Source organism: Salmo salar, chromosome 29 (assembly GCF_965601325.2).
Source record: "Salmo salar chromosome 29, fSalSal1, whole genome shotgun sequence".
In the NCBI taxonomy this organism is placed as follows: domain Eukaryota; kingdom Metazoa; phylum Chordata; class Actinopteri; order Salmoniformes; family Salmonidae; genus Salmo; species Salmo salar.
Window position 1 is genome coordinate 43,956,446 of NC_138319.1, and position 20,839 is coordinate 43,977,284.

General features: G+C 43.1%; 1 protein-coding gene across 1 annotated transcript; it reads right to left on the reverse strand.

The window, feature by feature from the left end:
• Nucleotides 1–376: 376 nt before the first annotated feature.
• LOC123731550 (1-phosphatidylinositol 4,5-bisphosphate phosphodiesterase delta-1) lies at nt 377–20,481 on the reverse strand. Its single transcript, XM_045710829.2, has 5 exons — nt 20,322–20,481; nt 15,346–15,574; nt 11,539–11,668; nt 11,098–11,326; nt 377–480 (listed from the first exon to the last, which is right to left on the reverse strand). Exons 1-5 carry the CDS (start codon nt 20,479–20,481, stop codon nt 377–379), a joined length of 852 nt encoding a protein of 283 aa, XP_045566785.2.
• Between the last annotated feature and the right edge of the window lie 358 nt (nt 20,482–20,839).

Sequence of the window (20,839 nt, forward strand, 5' to 3'; positions counted from 1 at the left end):
TGGTATACAGCATTTCAATTGATCTTTTCAAGGACAAAATTAAATGTTTTTAAGAACTGTTTAGTTATGGTGGGGACAGTAACATTAGCGATCAAAAAATATATACTTTAAGGAAAATCTTTTGATATGTTTAATGTTTAGCTCACAAATATAATTTCAAAGTATGCATTAAGATGTCTGTAATATAATAAACGTGGCAAAAATGAATGTAGACATTAATACATGTATTTCTATAGCTTTCTAAATATTTTTACAGTTCTGGTACCGATATGGAGGTGCGGCGGCTTCAACACAGCGCCCCCTATGTGTCATCTAGTATATATATGTATATATAAACCATTACATGAAACTATTGCGACGTGCCGGACGAAGGGCTTCAGTGCGCAAGGTGCACTGTCACCACAGAGCGGTAGTTGTGTTCCACCGAGGAGAAGTTGTGTTCCACGGCCCGTCTGTCAAGCCGATTCGCTGGGGCGATCTCTGCATAAAGAAAACTTTTATTTCAAATTGTTTGTTGGAATACGAGTTGGAAACGTCCCGGAGTTTGGTTTGTGTCCAGGAGTTTGTAAAACATTAACGACATTCAAACGTGTCACCACTCAAACGACAGGATGGATGCTTCAATTTATTTTACATTTATATTGGTGGTCCGCTGCGCCATCTCCACGGTAAGTAGCCTGAGATATCGTTATCTAGTCTAAATGCACTGACTCTATTGAATTTATGATAAAAAACAATATGTATGTGTATGACAAATACGATATGCTTTGGCTTGATTTTGTTGAGTAAATAATATTCTGATAGTAGGCTAGACGACGTTGTTTTTACAGTATAACTAGCTTACAAAGATTTTATAAGCATTTGTGGACACAGTACGGGGCTGTAAATCATTAAGTAATTGTGTGTTGTTACAAATTACATTTGGTTTGTGTACATAACGAATTCGCAAGAATGGGTGGTAGGCTAATAACGTTAGGTAACCAAATGCGTATTTTGCGCGTAATTCATGTCCAATAACTAGCATCTTATGGTTTGCCCGATAGCCTTAGGCACAGGCTTTGGTTCCATATACAGGATTTAAGAATTTTGTACAAAGCATGACCCGAACCTCCAGTCACGCCTGTCAGTTCAGCCCTAATCTCGCGCCTTTCCCGGTGTTTCATCTCGGCGGCAGTTCAGGTCAAAACCTTTCGCCTCTCCCGGTTCAGCCCTAACCTATCCCGGTGCTTCTACTGACCGCGGCTCCATCACACGGTGGTCGTGATATGAGTCACTAGTCCATCACGAGCTCTTTATAGTCGAGGACCACCGAATAATACCGAGACTGCACCAGCATCCTAATCCTCTCACCTCAGATGCTGCTGACTCATCTCTTCTATTTGCTTTATGTCTCCGGATGCAACATGTTCTCCTCTAGCCTCTAAAGCCTGTTGGATGTTTTTCGTACTGTTCTGATCTCTGCTACTAAACCCTTTTTATTAAGGATGTATAACTCTCTAACGCGTGATATGTGAATTGACTGGCTCACTCAGTATATATTTACTGTTTTTATGGATCATGTAGACATAAATCACCCACTAGACCAGGTGTATTGAACTCTTACCCTACGAGGTATGGAGCCTGCTGGTTTTTTGTTCTACCTGATCATTAATTGCACCCACCTGGTGTCCCAGGTCTAAATCAGTCCCCCCCGTCTAGAGGGGAAGAATTTTTTTTTAAAGCAGTTGCACTGGCTTTGAGGTCCAGAATTGAATTTGAGGGAATTAGTTAATGGGATGCCTTCACACCAAATAAGAGATCTTTGATAAACTATGAAAGTCCCATTGATGTTCTTCTACACCCTTTCTACTGTCTGAGGGGTCTCATAGGCTGAATAGAAATGTATTGATCTTGAGAGTTTACTGGTTCAATAACAAATAATAGCCACCTGAATAAAATCTGGTATTTCCATTCAGTGAGGCGGCAAAGTTGGATTCTTGTCTGTCCGTTATTCTCCAAAATGACAATGGAGAGGACGGAGAGGATATTCAGTCTGAAGATACTGAGAAAAACAACAACTATTTGAGGTATGAGAGCTGCTTTTGATATATGCATCTATATTACCATATTACCACACCATCCATGTATCAAAGCTATTACCATACAGAGAGAAGCCCTGCCTGGCTCTGTGAGACAAGCCCTGCCTGGCTCTGCGAGAGAAGCCCTGCCTGGCTCTGTGAAAGAAGCCCTGCCTGGCTCTGTGAGAGAAGCCCTGCCTGGCTCTGTGAGAGAAGCCCTGCCTGGCTCCGTGAGAGAAGCCCTGCCTGGCTCTGTGAGAGAAGCCCTGCCTGGCTCCGTGAGAGAAGCCCTGCCTGGCTCTGTGAGAGAAGCCCTGCCTGGCTGCGTGAGAGAAGCCCTGCCTGGCTCTGTGAGAGAAGCCCTGCCTGGCTCTGCGAGAGAAACTCTGCTAATGCCTCTGATCTGGCGGACTCACTAAACACAAATGCTTAGTTTGTAAATGACGTCTGAGTGTGCCCCTGGCTATCAATGAAAAAGAACATTGTGCCATCTGGTTTGCTTAATATAAGGAATTAGAAATTATTAATAGCATTTACTTTTGATACTTAAGTATACTTAAAACCAAACAAGTTTTATTTTACAGGGTGACTTTCACTTTCACAGTTTTACACACTTTATATATACACTGGGTGTACAAAACATTAGGAACACTGTCCAAATATTGCGTCACCCCTGCCCTCAGAACAGCCTCAATTCGTCGGGGGCATGGACTCTACAAGGTGTCGAAAGCGTTCCACAGGGATGTTGGCCCATTTTGATTCCAATGCTTCCCACAGTTGTGTCAAGTTGTCTGGATGTCCTTTGGGTGTTGGATCATTCTTGATACACACAGGAAACTGTTGAGCATGAAAAACCAATCAGAGTTGCAGTTCTTGACACATTCAAACACTCCTGGCACCTACTACCATACCCCGTTCAAAGGCAATTACATTTGTCTTGCCCATTCAACCTCTGAATGGCACATACACAATCCATGTCTGAATTGTCTCAAGGCTTAAAAATCCTTTAACTTGTGTCTTCCCCTTCATCTACACTGATTGAAGTGGATTTAACAAATTACATCAATAAGGGCTCCTAGCTTTCACCTGGATTCACCTGGTCAGTGTGTCATGGAAAAAGCAGATGTAAATAAAGGTTAAATAAAAATAGAATTAATGTTCCTAATGTTTTGTACACTCAGTGTATGTACTAATGTTTGGGGAAGAAATCAGTACAGGTACATATCAGACATCATTGTTGTTCTCATGGTTGAATCTGGTCACTCTGCATCAGACATGTTGAGCAATATGTTTGGAACATCGAAACACAATAAAATCACAATATCGAATCGCAATAAATATACAGTACCAGTCAAAAGTTTGTACACACCTACTCATTCAAGGGTTTTTCTTATTTTTTTTTGGGACCATTGTCTACATTGTAATAGAGTGTGCAAAGCTGTCGTCAAGGCAACGGGTGGCAACTTTGAAGAATCTGAAATATAAAATATATTTTGAATTGTTTAACACTTTTTTTGGTTACTATATGATTCCATATGTGTTATTTCATAGTTTTGATGTCTTCACTATTATTCTACAATGTAAAAATAAAGAAAAACCCTTCAATGAGTAGGTGTGTCCAAACTTTTGACTGGTACTGTATAATCATAAAATAGCAATATACACTGCTCAAAAAAATAAAGGGAACACTAAAATAACACATCCTAGATCTGAATGAAAGAAATAATCTTATTAAATACTTTTTTCTTTACATAGTTGAATGTGCTGACAACAAAATCACACAAAAATAATCAATGGAAATCCAATTTATCAACCCATGGAGGTCTGGATTTGGAGTCACACTCAAAATTAAAGTGGAAAACCACACTACAGGCTGATCCAACTTTGATGTAATGTCCTTAAAACAAGTCAAAATGAGGCTCAGTAGTGTGTGTGGCCTCCACGTGCCTGTATGACCTCCCTACAACGCCTGGGCATGCTCCTGATGAGGTGGCGGATGGTCTCCTGAGGGATCTCCTCCCAGACCTGGACTAAAGCATCCGCCAACTCCTGGACAGTCTGTGGTGCAACGTGGCATTGGTGGATGGAGCGAGACATGATGTCCCAGATGTGCTCAATTGGATTCAGGTCTGGGGAACGGGCGGGCCAGTCCATAGCATCAATGCCTTCCTCTTGCAGGAACTGCTGACACACTCCAGCCACATGAGGTCTAGCATTGTCTTGCATTAGGAGGAACCCAGGGCCAACCGCACCAGCATATGGTCTCACAAGGGGTCCGAGGATCTCATCTCGGTACCTAATGGCAGTCAGGCTACCTCTGGCGAGCACATGGAGGGCTGTGCGGCCCCCCAAAGAAATGCCACCCCACACCATGACTGACTCACCGCCAAACTGGTCATGCTGGAGGATGTTGCAGGCAGCAGAACGTTCTCCACGGCGTCTCCAGACTCTGTCACGTCTGTCACATGTGCTCAGTGTGAACCTGCTTTCATCTGTGAAGAGCACAGGGCGCCAGTGGCGAATTTGCCAATCTTGGTGTTCTCTGGCAAATGCCAAACGTCCTGCACGGTGTTGGGCTGTAAGCACAACCCCCACCTGTGGACGTCGGGCTGTCATACCACCCTCATGGAGTCTGTTTCTGACCATTTGAGCAGACACATGCACATTTGTGGCCTGCTGGAGGTCATTTTGCAGGGCTCTGGCAGTGCTCCTCCTGCTCCTCCTTGCACAAAGGCGGAGGTAGCGGTCCTGCTGCTGGGTTGTTGCCATCCTACGGCCTCCTCCACGTCTCCTGATGTACTGGCCTATCTCCTGGTAGCACCTCCATGCTCTGGACACTACGCTGACAGACACAGCAAACCTTCTTGCCACAGCTCGCATTGATGTGCCATCCCGGATGAGCTGCACTACCTGAGCCACTTGTGTGGGTTGTAGACTCCGTCTCATGCTACCACTAGAGTGAAAGCACCGCCAGCATTCAAAAGTGACCAAAACATCAGCCAGGAAGCATAGGAACTGAGAAGTGGTCTGTGCAGAACCACTCCTTTATTGGGGGTGTCTTGCTAATTGCCTATAATTTCCACCTGTTGTCTATTCCATTTTCACAACAGCATGTGAAATTGATTGTCAATCAGTGTTGCTTCCTAAGTGGACAGTTTGATTTCACAGAAGAGTGATTGACTTGGAGTTACATTGTGTTGTTTAAGTGTTCCCTTTATTTTTTTGAGCAGTATATATTGTATTGGCACATAAGTATGGTGGTAATATGGTATGGTGGTAATATGGTATGGTGAGGTCCCTCAGTATGGTGATAATATGGCATGGTGGTAATATGGTATGGTGGTAATATGGTATGGTGAGGTCCCTCAGTATGGTGGTAATATGGTATGGTGGTAATATGGTATGGTGAGGTCCCTCAGTATGGTGGTAATATGGTATGGTGGTAATATGGTATGGTGGTAATATGGTATGGTGAGGTCCCTCAGTATGGTGGTAATATGGTATGGTGGTAATATGGTATGGTGGTAATATGGTATGGTGGTAATATGGTAATATGGTATTGTGATAATATGGTATGGTGGTAATATGGTATGGTGGTAATATGGTATGGTGAGGTCCCTCAGTATGGTGGTAATATGGTATGGTGAGGTCCCTCAGTATGATGATAATATTACACTTCCTGTTGTACGAGGAAAAGCTTGTTTTTATTTATTTTTTAAGTTTGTTGTTTGAAAGTGTATTGTAAAGTTCTTGGTAGCTAGCTAGCTTCTTAGTTTGGATCCCTTGACGCTGTCGGCATCAGTTGCTGGGACCGCTTGTCTCTTTCCAGTGATCCTGCCGACCAAGGACAGGTCTGAGGAGCTATTTGGCGTCGCAGCTAGCCTAGCTGCTAGCTAGCTGCATATAAAGCTAGTGGGTTTTTCTTGAACACAGCCCGCGATGCTGTCTCCCATTGTGGCTTGGACCACGATTGTCCCGGGTTTGTGGCTGTTTAGATCCCTGCTGTTTGTTGTTTTCAATCTTCCCTGTGACCTGCCCTGTCTGGAACTGCGAGAAGTAACAGCGTAACCTACCCTGCTAGCTACCATGACAAAGACCGAAGCCGGCGGGAGTACCGTTAAGGACAGTGGTGTCTCTCTGTCACGCGGGAATGATCTTTTAAATGAACAAACATTGACCTACAAGCAGTTGTTACAACAAGAAAATTGCTTCAAGAGTTTTGTCAAATACTCATGGATTCTACTAATAAAAGAATGGACAATCTGACCAGAGAGGTCCAGGACCTGAAGAACAGTTTATAGTTCTCCCAGGCTCAGCTCGATGAGTTGGAACAGGAGAACGGCAAGATGACAGCAACCTGTAAGTCATTGAGAGAGGACATCAGTTCTGTGTGTGAATCCATGATAACAATGACAGATAAATCAGACTCGAGGGACAATCAAGGTGGAACAATATGGTTGTGGACAGAATTGCAGAATCTCCACATGAGACCTGGACGGAGTCTGAGGACAAAGTGAGGGAAATTATCTCTGAGAAATTCAAGATGGACCACAGGAAGATTGAGGTGGGGCGCACCCACAGGATTGGAAAACCCACCACAGGCCCAGGTGACAGGCACAGGCCGATAGTGGTCAAGTTCCTGAGATTTAAGGACAAGGTAGCTGTTCTGGAAAGAGCAGGACCATCCTGAAGCTGTGCGCCAGAAGAGGAAAGAACTGATCCCAGCCATGAAAGCTGCCAGAGTGTGTTGGGACATTGCTTACATCTGCTATGACAGGCTCATTGTCCACCATCCCTCCCAGAAGCCTGGAAGGGATGAGAGAGCCAAGCCTATGGGTTTGTAGCTTCAACCCCGCAGCCCACACACACACACACACCAATTCATTAATGGACTGCTGAATGTATAGTTTTTCTCTTTCTTTTCCATATTATGTCTCTCTGATCAGCTACCCAGGAAAGGGCTGAAAATAGCCCATATTCATATATGTAGCCTTAGAAATAAGGTTCATGAAATCAATAACTTGCTAACATCAGATAACATTCATATATTAGCCATTTCTGAGACTCACTTAGATAATTACTTTGATGATACAGCAGTAGCAATACAAGGATATAACAACAGAGGGTAGTGCGAACGGCCCAGTACATCACCAGTACATATACCAGGCGGTGTCAGAGGAAGGCCCTAAAAATTGTCAAAGACTCCAGCACCCAAGTCATAGACTGTTCTCTCTGCTACCGCACGGCAAGCGGTACCGGAGCGCCAAGTCTAGGTCCAAGAGGCTTCTAAACAGCTTCTACCCCCAAGTCATAAGACTCCTCAACATCTAGTCAAATGGCTACCTGGACTATTTACATTGCCCCCCCCCCTCCCCTCTCCACACCACTGCCACTCTCTGTTGTCATCTAAGCATAGTCACTTTAATTAACTCTACCTACATGTACATTGCAAAAACGAATTGCAAAAATCACTGAAGCTGGAGACTCATCTCCCTCACTAACTTTAAGCATCATCTGTCAGAGCAGCTCACAGATCATTGCACCTGTACACAGCCCATCTGTAAATAGCCCATCCAACTACCTCATCCCTGGATTGTTATTTGTTTTGCTCCTTTGCATCCCAGTATCTCTACTTGCACATTCATCTTCTGCACGTCTATCAGTCCAGCGTTTAATTGCTAAATTGTAATTACTTCACCACTACGGCCTATTTATTGCCTTACCTCCCTAATCTTACCTCATTTGCATACACTGTATATAGACTTCTCTATTGTGTTATTGACTGTATGTTTGTTTATTCCATGTGTAACTCTGAGTTGTTGTTTGTGTCGCACTGCTTTGCTTTATCTTGGCCAGGTCGCAGTTGTAAATGAGACCTTGTTCTCAACTGGCCTACCTGGTTAAATAAAGGTGAAATAAAAAACATACTACCTCAACTAACCTGAACCCCGCACATTGACTCTGTACCGGTACCCCCTGTATATAGCCTCCACATTGACTCTGTACCGGTACCCCCTGTATATAGCCTCCACATTGACTCTGTACCGGTGCCCCCTGTATATAGCCTCCACATTGACTCTGTACCGGTACCCCCTGTATATAGCCTCCACATTGACTCTGTACCGGTACCCCCTGTATATAGCCTCCACATTGACTCTGTACCGGTACCCCCTGTATATAGCCTCCACATTGACTTTGTACCGGTACCCCCTGTATATAGCCTCCACATTGACTCTGAGATCATACAAAAGATTTTGCTGTAACTCTTACGTGGATGATGCAAAAACTATTTGTCGGTCTGATGTGATTAATGAGGAGCATCCAGATGCTGCACTTGATGAATTTATGAAATTGCTTCTTCCAATTATTGATAAACACGAACCTGTTAAGAAACTGACTGTTAGAACTGTTCAGGCTCCATGGATTAATGAGGAATTGAAAAACTGTATGGTTGAAAGAGATGGGGATAAAGGAAATAATAAGGCTAATAAGTCGGGCTGTACATCTGACTTACTGCAAATTGAGAAATTATGTGACTAAACTCAACAAAAAGAAGAAGAAACTGTATTGTGAAGACAAGATCAATGATATAAAGAATACTGTAAATTAACCTGAACCTATCACTGTTACATTGAACTGGGTGAATATGAAGGACAGTATCCTAAACCCATCACTGTTACATTGAACTGGGTGAATATGAAGGACAGTATCCTAAACCCATCACTGTTACATTGAACTGGGTGAATATGAAGGACAGTATCCTAAACCCATCACTGTTACATTGAACTGGGTGAATATGAAGGACAGTATCCTAAACCCATCACTGTTACATTGAACTGGGTGAATATGAAGGACAGTATCCTAAACCTATCACTGTTACATTGAACTGGGTGAATATGAAGGACAGTATCCTAAACCCATCACTGTTACATTGAACTGGGTGAATATGAAGGACAGTATCCTAAACCCATCACTGTTACATTGAACTGGGTGAATGACAGTATCCTAAACCCATCACTGTTAGATTGAACTGGGTGAATGACAGTATCCTAAACCCATCACTGTTACATTGAACTGGGTGAATATGAAGGACCAGTATCCTAAACCCATCACTGTTACATTGAACTGGGTGAAGGACAGTATCCTAAACCCATCACTGTTACATTGAACTGGGTGAATGACAGTATCCTAAACCCATCACTGTTACATTGAACTGGGTGAAGGACAGTATCCTAAACCCATCACTGTTACATTGAACTGGGTGAAGGACCAGTATCCTAAACCCATCACTGTTACATTGAACTGGGTGAAGGACAGTATCCTAAACCCATCACTGTTACATTGAACTGGGTGAATGACAGTATCCTAAACCCATCACTGTTACATTGAACTGGGTGAAGGACAGTATCCTAAACCCATCACTGTTACATTGAACTGGGTGAAGGACAGTATCCTAAACCCATCACTGTTACATTGAACTGGGTGAATGGAATATGAATGACAGTTACCTAATATACTGTAATAGAAATAAGGCCATGCTCATAAAAAAAAAAAATGATCGACCCGATCTTAAAAGGCACCGACCACCACTGTGTTATGGGTATGCTTGTTCTATAAGGACTGGGCAGTTTTTCAGGATAAAAAAAGCAATGGAATGGAGCTAAGCACAGAACACGGAAAACCTGGTTCAGTCTGCTTTCCAAAAGACACTGGGAGATGAATTCAACTTTCACCAGGACAATAACCTAAAACACAAGGTCAAAAATACACTGGAGTTGCTTACCAAGTAGACAGTGAATGTCCCTGAGTGGTTGAGTTAATTCTGCTTGTAAATCTATTGCAAGACCTGGAAAAAAGTTTGTCTATCAATGATCAACAACCAATTTGACAGAGCTTGAAGAATTTTGAGAAGAATAATGGGCAAATGTTGCACAATCCAGGTGTGGAAATCTTAAAGAGTTACCCATAAAGACTCAACAGCTGTAATCGCTGCCAAAGGTGATTCTAACATGTATTGACTCAGGGGTGTGAATACTTATGTAAATAAGACATTTCTGTATTTCATTTATTTAAAATGTAAAAAAGTATCAAGTTGAGGAATTAATCATTTCTGAAGGCATTCTATATCATTCAGCTTACATTAGAAAAGGTGCCTCAGAAATGCACAAAGTATTTTAGCACATTCATAAAATACCATAAAACTGTATGCTGCCATCGAATACTGCATTCTTACGTACGGTAAAATGAGTGTACAAAACATTAGGAACACCTTCCTAATATTGAGTTGTACCCCCTTTTCAGAACAGCCTCAATTCGTCGGGGCATGGGGGTCTACAAGGTGTCGAAAGCGTTCCACAGGGATAATGGCCCTTGTTGACCCACAGTTGTGTCAAGTTGGCTAGATGCCCTTTGGGTGGTGGACCATTCTTGATAGACACGGGAAACTTTTCAGTGTGAAAAACCGAGCAGCGTTGCAATTCTTGACACACTCAAACTGGTCTTTCCCATTCACCCACTGACTGGAACACGCAATCCATGTCTCAGTTGTCTCAAGGCGTAAAAATCCTTCTTTAACCCGTCTCCTCCCCTTCATCTACACTGATTGAAGTGGATTTAACAAGTGGACATCAATAAGGGATCATAGCTTTCACCTGGATTCACCTGGTCAGTCTGTCATGGAAAGAACAGGTGTTTTTAATGTTTTCTACACTCAGTGTACATGCTCCCTTATATAGTGAGTTCATGAAGGGCTGGCGCCCCCCCTGGCTCCGCTCGTGGCAGCCCGCACTCTCCTCACCTGAGTCATCCAGCTCGTATTGAGTCAGTACCACAGCATCTCTCCTCACCTGAGTCATCCAGCTCGTATTGAGTCAGTACCACAGCATCTCTCCTCACCTGAGTCATCCAGCTCGGGTCAGTCCCGCCCCCCCCGGCTCCGCCGGGCAGCCCGCCCCCTCCCGAGCTCCAGCCGGAGCAGCCCGCATCTCTCCTCACCTGAGTCATCCAGCTCGTATTGAGTCAGTACTAGAGCATCTCTCACCTGAATCGTCCAGCTCGTATCTCTCTATGAGTCTTACAGCGTCCTCCATGGTGGCCACCTCACGCTGCTCGTTCAGCAGGAAGTTGAGCAGGTCTTTGACACTCATCTGCTCCCCCGTAGTGGCGTACTTCCCATAGATCACATCGATCTCCTCGCGATATACCAGCAGGTCATAGAAGTGTTTGATCTCAGGACCTTCCAGGGAGCCCGAGTTAGACTTGTCACATTTCTGTAGGACAAGATCATTAACAAAACAGTACTAAAGAGATATAGTACATTGAGTTCCTCCTCAGACAAAGTAAAATGCTTTGAGACATAGCATAACCTTAAATGAAACCCATATACATACAGGAACACGGCAGAACTGCATTAGGAGCTGCCTGTACAGAGTCTATAACACCATCCTTGTAAGTCATTGACCAACTGTAGCTGTCCACTCACTGCAAACAGCACTTCAGCGTACATGTCGTCCACCTCGATGTTGATCTGACGGAGGAAGTGTTTCAGCTCCTTCAGAGTCATCTTGTTGTCCTTGTTCTTGTCTGCTTTCCTCATACAGTTGAAGATCCAGCTTTAATACGCCCAGATTTAAGGATCAATCATTCACCATGTAGGAATGTGTCAAAGATAAATACACAACGCAGAGGATGAGAGGACTAAAAACGAGAGTACTAACGGTTAATAGCGAATTGTAAATATGAGTTGGGTTTCAGTTCAACAACTGTTAGAATCTGTGGAATGACACTGCTGAACTCAGAGCGACGTGTGTCACGTTGTAATTGGTCTGTACATTGAGTCGGGGGCAGGATACTTGTTATTTGGCCATTAGCCAAGTTGTACTGCAAGGACTTCTGATTGGTCAATCCCAGGTTAGGGTGGGGGGTTATAAATGGCATCCTGTTCGATTGTTCGGTGGAGAAAAGCTGAGGACAGGGGACTGAACATCTACCTCCCAGCATAACATTTTATAATTTTTTTTTTATTTCACCTTTATTTAACCAGGTAGGCCAGTTGAGAACAAGTTCTCATTTACAACTGCGACCTGGCCAAGATAAAGCAAAGCAGTTTGACACAAACAACAACACAGAGTTACACAGGTAATAAACAAGCATACAGTCAATAATACAATAGAAAAAAAGAAAGTCTATATACAGTGTGTGTAAATGGCGTGAGGTGGTAAGGCAACAAATAGGCCATAGTAGCAAAGTAATTACAATTTAGCAGATTAACACCGGAGTGATAGATAAGCAGGTGATGATGTGCAAGTAGAGATACTGGTGTGCAAAAGAGCAGAAAAGTAAATAAAAACAATATGGGGATGAGGTAGGTAGATTGGATGGGCTATTTACAGATGGCCTATGTACAGCTGCAGCGATCGGTTAGCTGCTCAGATAGCTGATGTTTAAAGTTAGTGAGGGAAATATAAGTGTCCAGCTTCAGCGATTTTTACAATTCGTTCCAGTCATTGGCAGCAGAGAACTGGAAGGAAAGGCAGCCAAAGTAGGTGTTGGCTTTGGGGATGACCAGTGAGATATACCTGCTGGAGCGCGTGCTATGGGTGGGTGTTGTTATCGGGATTATGTGGATATATTGAAGCAACATCTCAAGACATCAGTCAGGATGTTAAAGCTTGGTCGCAAATGGGTCTTCCAAATGGACAATGGCACTGTGATAGACCGCATCCAGCCCGCTGAGCAGAGTATTGGAAGCTATTTTGCAGATGACATCGCCAGGGTATGTTTGGCGGCGTGAGTGAAGGAGGCCCCGTTGCGAAATAGAAAGCCGACTCCAGATCCGATTTTGGACTGGAGATGTTTAATGTGAGTCTGGATGGAGAGTTTACAGTCTAACCAGACACCCAGGTATTTATAGTTGTCCACATATTCTAGGTCAGAACCGTCCAGGGTAGTGATGCTAGTCGGGCGGGCGGGTGCGGGCAGCGAACGGTTGAAAAGCATGCATTTGGTTTTACTAGCGTTTAAGATCAGTTGGAGGCCACGGAAGGAGTGTTGTATAGCATTGAAGCTCGTTTGGAGGTTTCTTACCCCTTTTTCCGTGGTATCTTGTCGCTGCAGACAGACTCGGACTCGAGAGAGGCGAAGGTCGAGAGCCATGAATCCTCCAAAACACAACCCAACCGCACTGCTTCTTGATACAATACACATCCAACACTGAAGCCAGCTGCACCAATGTGTCAGAGGAAACACCGTACACCTGGTCAGCGTGCACTGCACCCAGCCTGCCTGCCGGCCAAACCCTCCCTAACCTGGATGACACTGGGCCAATTGTGCGTCGCCCCATGGGCCTCCCGGTCACAGCCAGCTGCGACAGACCCTGGGCGCGAACCCAGAACCTCTGGTGGCACAGCTAGCACTGCAATGCAGTGCCTTAGACTACTGCGCCACCCGGGAGGCCCTGCATTGAAGCTTGTTTGGAGGGTAGTTAAAACTTCTTCGGAAGTTTGGATGACTGAGGTGCCCAAAGTAAACTGCCTGTTACTCAGCCCCGGAAGCTAGGATATGCATATAATTGGTAGTATTGGATAGAAAACACTCTAAAGTTTCCGAAACTGTTAAAATAATGTCTGTGAGTATAACAGAACTGATATAGCAGGCGAAAACCCGAGGAGAATCCATCCGGGAATTTTTTTGTTGTTGAGCTCACCACTCATTATAATGGCTGTCTATGGGAATATCAAAGGAATACCTCCCAGATTGCAGTTCCTAGGGCTTCCAGTAGATGTCAACAGTCTTTAGAAAGAGTTTCATGCTTGTTTTTTGAAAAATTAGCTGGAATTTGTAGTTTTTCTAGGTGGCTCCCATTTTGGCTGTAGTATTGTGGCGCGCATCAGTGAGGGCGCACACTTCGTTATTTATCTCCGGTAATGAACATATTATTCTCCGTCTTAAATTTTATCAATTATTTACATATTAGGTTACCTGAGGATTGATTAGAAATGTTGTTTGACTTGTTTGGACAAAGTTTATTGGTATCTTTTGGGTGGATTACTGAATCAAGCGTGCCAACTAAACTGACTTTTTTGGGATATAAAGAAGGACTTTATCGAACAAAACGACCATTTGTGATGTAGCTGGGACCCTTTGGATTGCAAACAGAGGAAGATCTTCAAAGGTAGGTGATTTATTTTATCGCTATTTCTGACTTTCATGACGCCTCTGCTTGTTTGGAAAATGTTTATAATGCTTTTGTATGCGGGGCGCTGTCATTAGATAATCGCATGGTATGCTTTTGCCGTAAAACCTTTTTGAAATCTGACAAAGCGGCTGGATTAACAAGAAGTTAAGCTTTTAACTGATGTATAACACTTGTATTTTCAAGAATGTTTAATATTACGAATTTTGAATTTTGAATTTCGCGCTCTGCAATTGCACTGGATGTTGGCCAGGTGGGACGCTAGCATCCCACCTACCCCAAAGAGGTTTTAACACAGTGTCCAAGGAAGGGCCAGATGTATACAGAATGGTGGCGTCTGCGTAGAGGTGGATCAGGGAATCACCCACAGCAAGAGCGACATCGTTGATAGATACTTAGAAAAGAGTCGGCCTGAGAATTGAACCCTGTGGTACCCCCATAGAGACTGCCAGAGGTCCGGACAACAGGCCCTCTGATTTGACACACTGAACTCTGTCTGCGAAGTAGTTGGTGAACCAGGCGAGGCAGTCATTTGAGAAACCAAGGCTATTGAGTCTGCCGATAAGAATATGGTGATTGACAGAGTCGAATGCCTTGGCCAGGTTGATGAAGACGGCTGCACAGTAATGTCTCTTATCGATGGCGGTTATGATATCGTTTAGTATCTTGAGCGTGGCTGAGGTGCACCCTTGACCAGCTCGGAAACCGGATTGCACAGCGGAGAAGGCAAGGTGGGACCCGAAATGGTCAGCGATCTGTTTATTAACTTGGCTTTGGAAGACTTTAGAAAGGCAGGGCAGGATGGATATGGGTCTATAACAGTTTGGGTCTAGAGTGTCACCCCCTTTGATTTGTCCTTCTCAAATAAACCTATTTTTCTCCCCCTGATTTTCTTTGGAGTTTGTGTTATTGAAGAATAGCATAAATTGCTAGCAACCAGTTGCTCGGAGCTTAAATGTTGACCTATAAACATTATAGATGGGAATCCAGTATACTGAATAGGCTGGATAACTATTTTCTGATTTGTAACCCCAAGTAACTAAACAATGTTTTAGTTGTGAATTGCAAAGGAAGCAGATTAACGAAAGTGGATACTGCTCGCTCGTCTGCTGGCGGTTGAGTTTCTTCACGTTAGAGAGGATCTTCTCCAGACCATTGACCCACTGCCTAGCCTCCTCCGCCGAGGTCGCCACCAGGTCCAGGTTCCTCCTGCGGCCCTTAAAGATGATGGAGAAACAGAGGTCCTCCACGTGGGCCTCTGTGTGCTTCTGAAGACCCTCCGACTGGCGGCCCTTACGCACAGAGTCGACGTCATCAATGGAAACTGAAAGGGGAGACAAGAGGGGGAGTGAGGTTAGAATTGTTTATGAAATCCTGGTCCTGAAGTCTCACTGCATGCTTGGTTTCATGGCAGCTGAGACTAAATCAGTCAGATTTAGTCCCTGGTGTCTACTGGTCAGTCAGTTACACAGTCAGTCAGTATCTAAATAATATGTGTGAAATGCTTGATAGTGTATGTGATGTAAACAGAGAGGTCTACTTTCTTGGGGACCTGAATATTGACTGGTTTTCATCAAGCTGTCCTCTCAACAGGAAGCTTTTTACTGTAACCAGTGCCTGTAATCTGGTTCAGAGTATTAATCAACCTACCAGAGTGTTTACAAACACTACAGGAACAAGATCATCCACATGTATCGATCACATTTTTACTAATACTGTAGAACTTTGTTTTAAAGCTGTATCCGTACCCATTGGATGCAATGATCACAATATAGTGGTTATATCCAGGAAAGCCAAAGTTCCACAAGCTGGACCCAAAATAGTGTATAAGAGATCATACAAAAATTTCGCTGTGACTCTTATGTGGACGATGTAAAAATTATATGTTTGTCTGATGTGATTAATGAGTGTCACAGGCGTCAAAAGGATTAGACCAAGGTGCAGCGTGTATAGTGCTCATCTCTGGATTTTAATGACTTCAAACAACAAAATAACAAACACTCAACAGTTCCGTCAGGTACAACAACTAAATGGAAAGTAACCAGCCACCAAAAACCCAAAGGAAAACAGGCTGCCTAAGTATGGCTTCCAATCAGAGACAACGAAAGACACCTGCCTCTGATTGGAAACCATACTCGGCCAAACATGGAAAATGAAACATAGAAATAGAATACTAGAACAAATTCCCCTAGAAACAAAAAAAAAAAAAAACACACAAAACACCCCCCCGCCACACCCTGACCATTCTACTATGGCAAATTACCCTTTTCACTGGTCAGGACGTGATTAACGAGGAGCATCCAGACACTGCACTTGATGATTTTATGAAATTGCTTTTTACAATTATTGATAAACATGAACCTGTTAAGAACTGTTAGAACTGTTAAGGCTCCATGGATTGATCGGGACTTGAACATCTGTATGGTTGAAAGAGATGGGGGCAAAAGGAGTGGCTAATAAGTCGGGCTGTACATCTAACTGGCTGACTAACTGCAAATTGAGAAATTATGTGACTAAACTCAACAAAAAGAAGAAGAAACTGTATTGTGAAGACAAGATCAATGATATAAAGAATGATGGAAAGAAAACTTTGGAGTACTTTAAATGAAATTATGGGCAGAAAGACATTCAACTCCACCTTTCATCGAAATCAGATGGCTTATTCAACACAAAACCATTTGATGTTGGCAATTATTTTTATGATTATTTCATTGGCAAAGTGGGCAAACTTAGGCAGGAAATGCCAACAACGAACAGTGAGCCATCATATTCATGCATAAAAATATATATATATATATATATATATATATATGAAAGAAAAGCATTGCAAGTTTGAATTTTGTAAAGTTATTGTGGGAGAGGTGGAACAATTATTGTTATCGATCAATAATGGCAAACCTTCTGGCATTGACAACTTTAGATGGAAAGTTACTGAGGATGGTATCTGACTCTATAGCCACTCCTATCTGTCATATCTTTAATCTGAGACGAGAGGAAAGTCTTTGTCCTCAGGCCTGGAGGGAAGCCAAAGTTATTCCGCTACCCAAGAGTGGTAAAGCAGCCTTTACTGGTTTTAACAGCCGACCTATCAGCTTGTTGCCAGCTCTTAGCAAACGGTTGGAAAAAAATTGTGTTTTGACCAAATACAATGCTCTTTCTCTGTAAACAAATTAACAACAGACTTTCAGCATGCTTATAGAGAAGGGCACTCAACATGTACAGCACTGACATAAATTACTGATGATTGGTTGAAAGACATTGATAATAAGCAGATTGTGGGAGCTGTACTGTTAGATTTCAGTGCAGCCTTTGATATTATTGACCATAACCTGTTGTTGAGAAAACATATGTGTTATGGCTTTTCAACCTCTGCCATATTGTGGAGTCAGAGCTATCTATCTAATAGAACTCAAAGGGTTTTCTATAATGGAAGCTTCTCTAATGTCAAACATGTAAAGTGTGGTGTACTACAGGGCAGCTCTCTAGGCCCTCTACTCTTTTCCATTTTTACCAATGACCTGCCACTGGCATTAAACAAAGCATGTGTGTCCATGTATGCTGATGATTCACCCATCTACGCGTCAGCAACCACAGCTAATGAAGTCACTGAAACCTTTAACAGAGAGTTGCAGTCTGTTTTGGAATGGGTGGCCAGTAATAAACTGGTCCTGAACATCTCTAAAACTAAGAGCATTGTATTTGGTACAAATCATTACCTAAGTTCTAGACCTCAGCTGAATCTGGTAATGAATGGTGTGGCTGTTGAACAAGTTGAGGAGACTAAATTACTTGGCGTTACCTTAGACCTTAATCTGTCAAAACCTATAGAATCAATGATTGTAAAGATGGGGAGAAGTCTGGCTGTAATAAAGAGATGCTCTGCTTTTTTGACACCACACTCCAAAAAACAAGTTCTGCAGGCTCTGGTTTTGTCTAATCTTGATTATTGTCTAGTTGTGAGGTCCAGTGCTGCAAGGAAAGACCTAGTTAAGCTGCAGCTGGTCCAGAACAGAGCGGCATGTCTTGCTCTTCATTGTAATCAGAGGGCTGATATTAATACTATGTATGCCAGTCTCTCTTGGCTAAGAGTCGAGGAGAGACTGACTGCATCACTTCTTCTTTTTATAAGAAACATTAATGTGTTAAAAATCCCAAATTGTTTGTATAGTCAACTTACACACAGCTCTGACACACACACTTACCCCATCAGACATGCCACCAGGGGTATTTTCACAGTCCCTAAATCCAGAACAAATTCAAGAAAGCGTACAGTATTATATAGAGCCATTACTGCAGGGACCTCTGTTCCATCTCATGTTGCTCAGATAAACAGCAAACCTGGTTTAAAAAACAGATAAAGCAACACCTCATGGCACAATCCCTCTCCCCTATTGGATAGTTTGTGTATGTATTGAAATGTAGGCTATGTGTGCCTTTATATTTATTTTTTAATGTAGTTCTGTTCTTGTCTACTGATGTTCCTTCTGTATTATGTCATTCTGTATTATGTTTCATGTTTTGTGTTCTGTGTGCACCCCAGGAAGAGTAGCTGCTACTTTTGCAACAGCTAATGGGGATCCTAATAAAATACCAAATACCTCCTCTCCCCTCTCTCCCCCCTCTCCAACAAATAGTGAGGCCCCTCATTATGGTGATAACAATCATATATAACTACTGCTATACACACCTTTTCTATTCATATTCTGTCCATACTGTCTATACACACCATCCTATATAACTACTGTCTATACACACCATCCTATATAAATACTGTCTATACTGTCTATACACACCATCCTGTATAACTACTGTCTATACACACCATCCTATATAACTACTGTCTATACACACCATCCTATATAACTACTGTCTATACACACCATCCTATATAACTACTGTCTATACTGTCTATATACACCATCCTATATAACTACTGTCTATACACACCATCCTATATAACTACTGTCTATACTGTCTATACACACCATCCTATATAACTACTGTCTATACTGTCTATACACACCATCCTATATAACTACTGTCTATACACACCATCCTATATAACTACTGTCTATACACACCATCCTATATAACTACTGTCTATACTGTCTATACACACCATCCTATATAACTACTGTCTATACACACCATCCTATATAACTACTGTCTATACTGTCTATACACACCATCCTATATAACTACTGTCTATACACACCATCCTAATAACTACTGTCTATACTGTCTATACACACCATCCTAATAACTACTGTCTATACACACTCTTTCCTCTAAACATAGCGATGGTCATTATGGCCAAACAGTTCTATTTTTCTATCAGACCAGAGGACATTTCCCCAAACAGTACGATCTTTGTCCCGATGTGCAGTTGCAAACTGTAGTCTGGCTTTTTTATGGCGATTTTGGAGCAGTGGCTTCTTCCTTGCTGAGGTTATGTCGATATAGGACTCGTTTTACTGTGGATATAGATATTTTTGTACCTGTTTCCTCCAGCATCTTCACAAGGTCTTTTGCTGTTGTTCTGGGATTGATTTGCACTTTTCGCATCAAAGTACGATCATCTCAATTTGATTCTACTTTAACTTATACAATTAATCAAGTAAATCTTTTACAATTCGTCCAACAGGCTCAAGAGTCTGTTGATGTTAATATACTGGAGCCTCAGAGACATGATTGACTGTTGAAATCAAAACTCTTTCCCCATGCAAATGCTGTTTCTACAGTGAAACAAGGTATCATGTAAATGTTGATTGTAAATGTGCAGAGGTAGTGTTGACCACTCACCCCCTGCTTCTGGAGTGTTGAACTCTCTCCCTGTTTCATCTGTAGTGTTGAAGCCTCTCCCTGCTTCATCTGGAGTGTTTAACTCTTTCCCTGCTTCATCTGGAGTGTTGAATTCTAGCCCTGCTTCAGTCTGGAGTGTTGAACTCTCTCCCCGCTTCATCTGGAGTGTTGAACTCCTACCCTGCTTCATCTGGAGTTTTGAAGCCTCACCCTGCTTCATCTGGAGTGTTGACGCCTCCCCTGCTTCATCTGGAGTGTTGAACTCCTACCCTGCTTCATCTGGAGTTTTGAAGCCTCACCCTGCTTCATCTGGAGTGTTGACGCTTCGCCCTGCTTCATCTGGAGTGTTGACGCCTCTCCCTGCTTCATCTGGTGTGTTGAACTCTCTCCCCGCTTCATCTGGAGTGTTGAAGCCTCACCCTGCTTCATCTGGAGTGTTAAAGCGTGCCCTGCTTCATCTGGAGTGTTGACGCCTCGCCCTGTTTCATCTGGAGTGTTGAAGCCTCACCCTGCTTCATCTGGAGTGTTGACGCCTCGCCCTGTTTCATCTGGAGTGTTGACGCCCCTGCTTCATCTGGAGTGTTGAACTCTTTCCCTGCTTCATCTGGAGTGTTGAACTCTTTCCCTGCTTCATCTGGAGTGTTGACGCCCCCTGCTTCATCTGGAGTGTTGACGCCCCCTGCTTCATCTGGAGTGTTGAACTCTCTCCCTGCTTCATCTGCTTTCCTCTTCCCCTAGCACTCGCCGTGTCTCAGCTCATATCCTGTTCTGTAACAGCCCTGTTTCC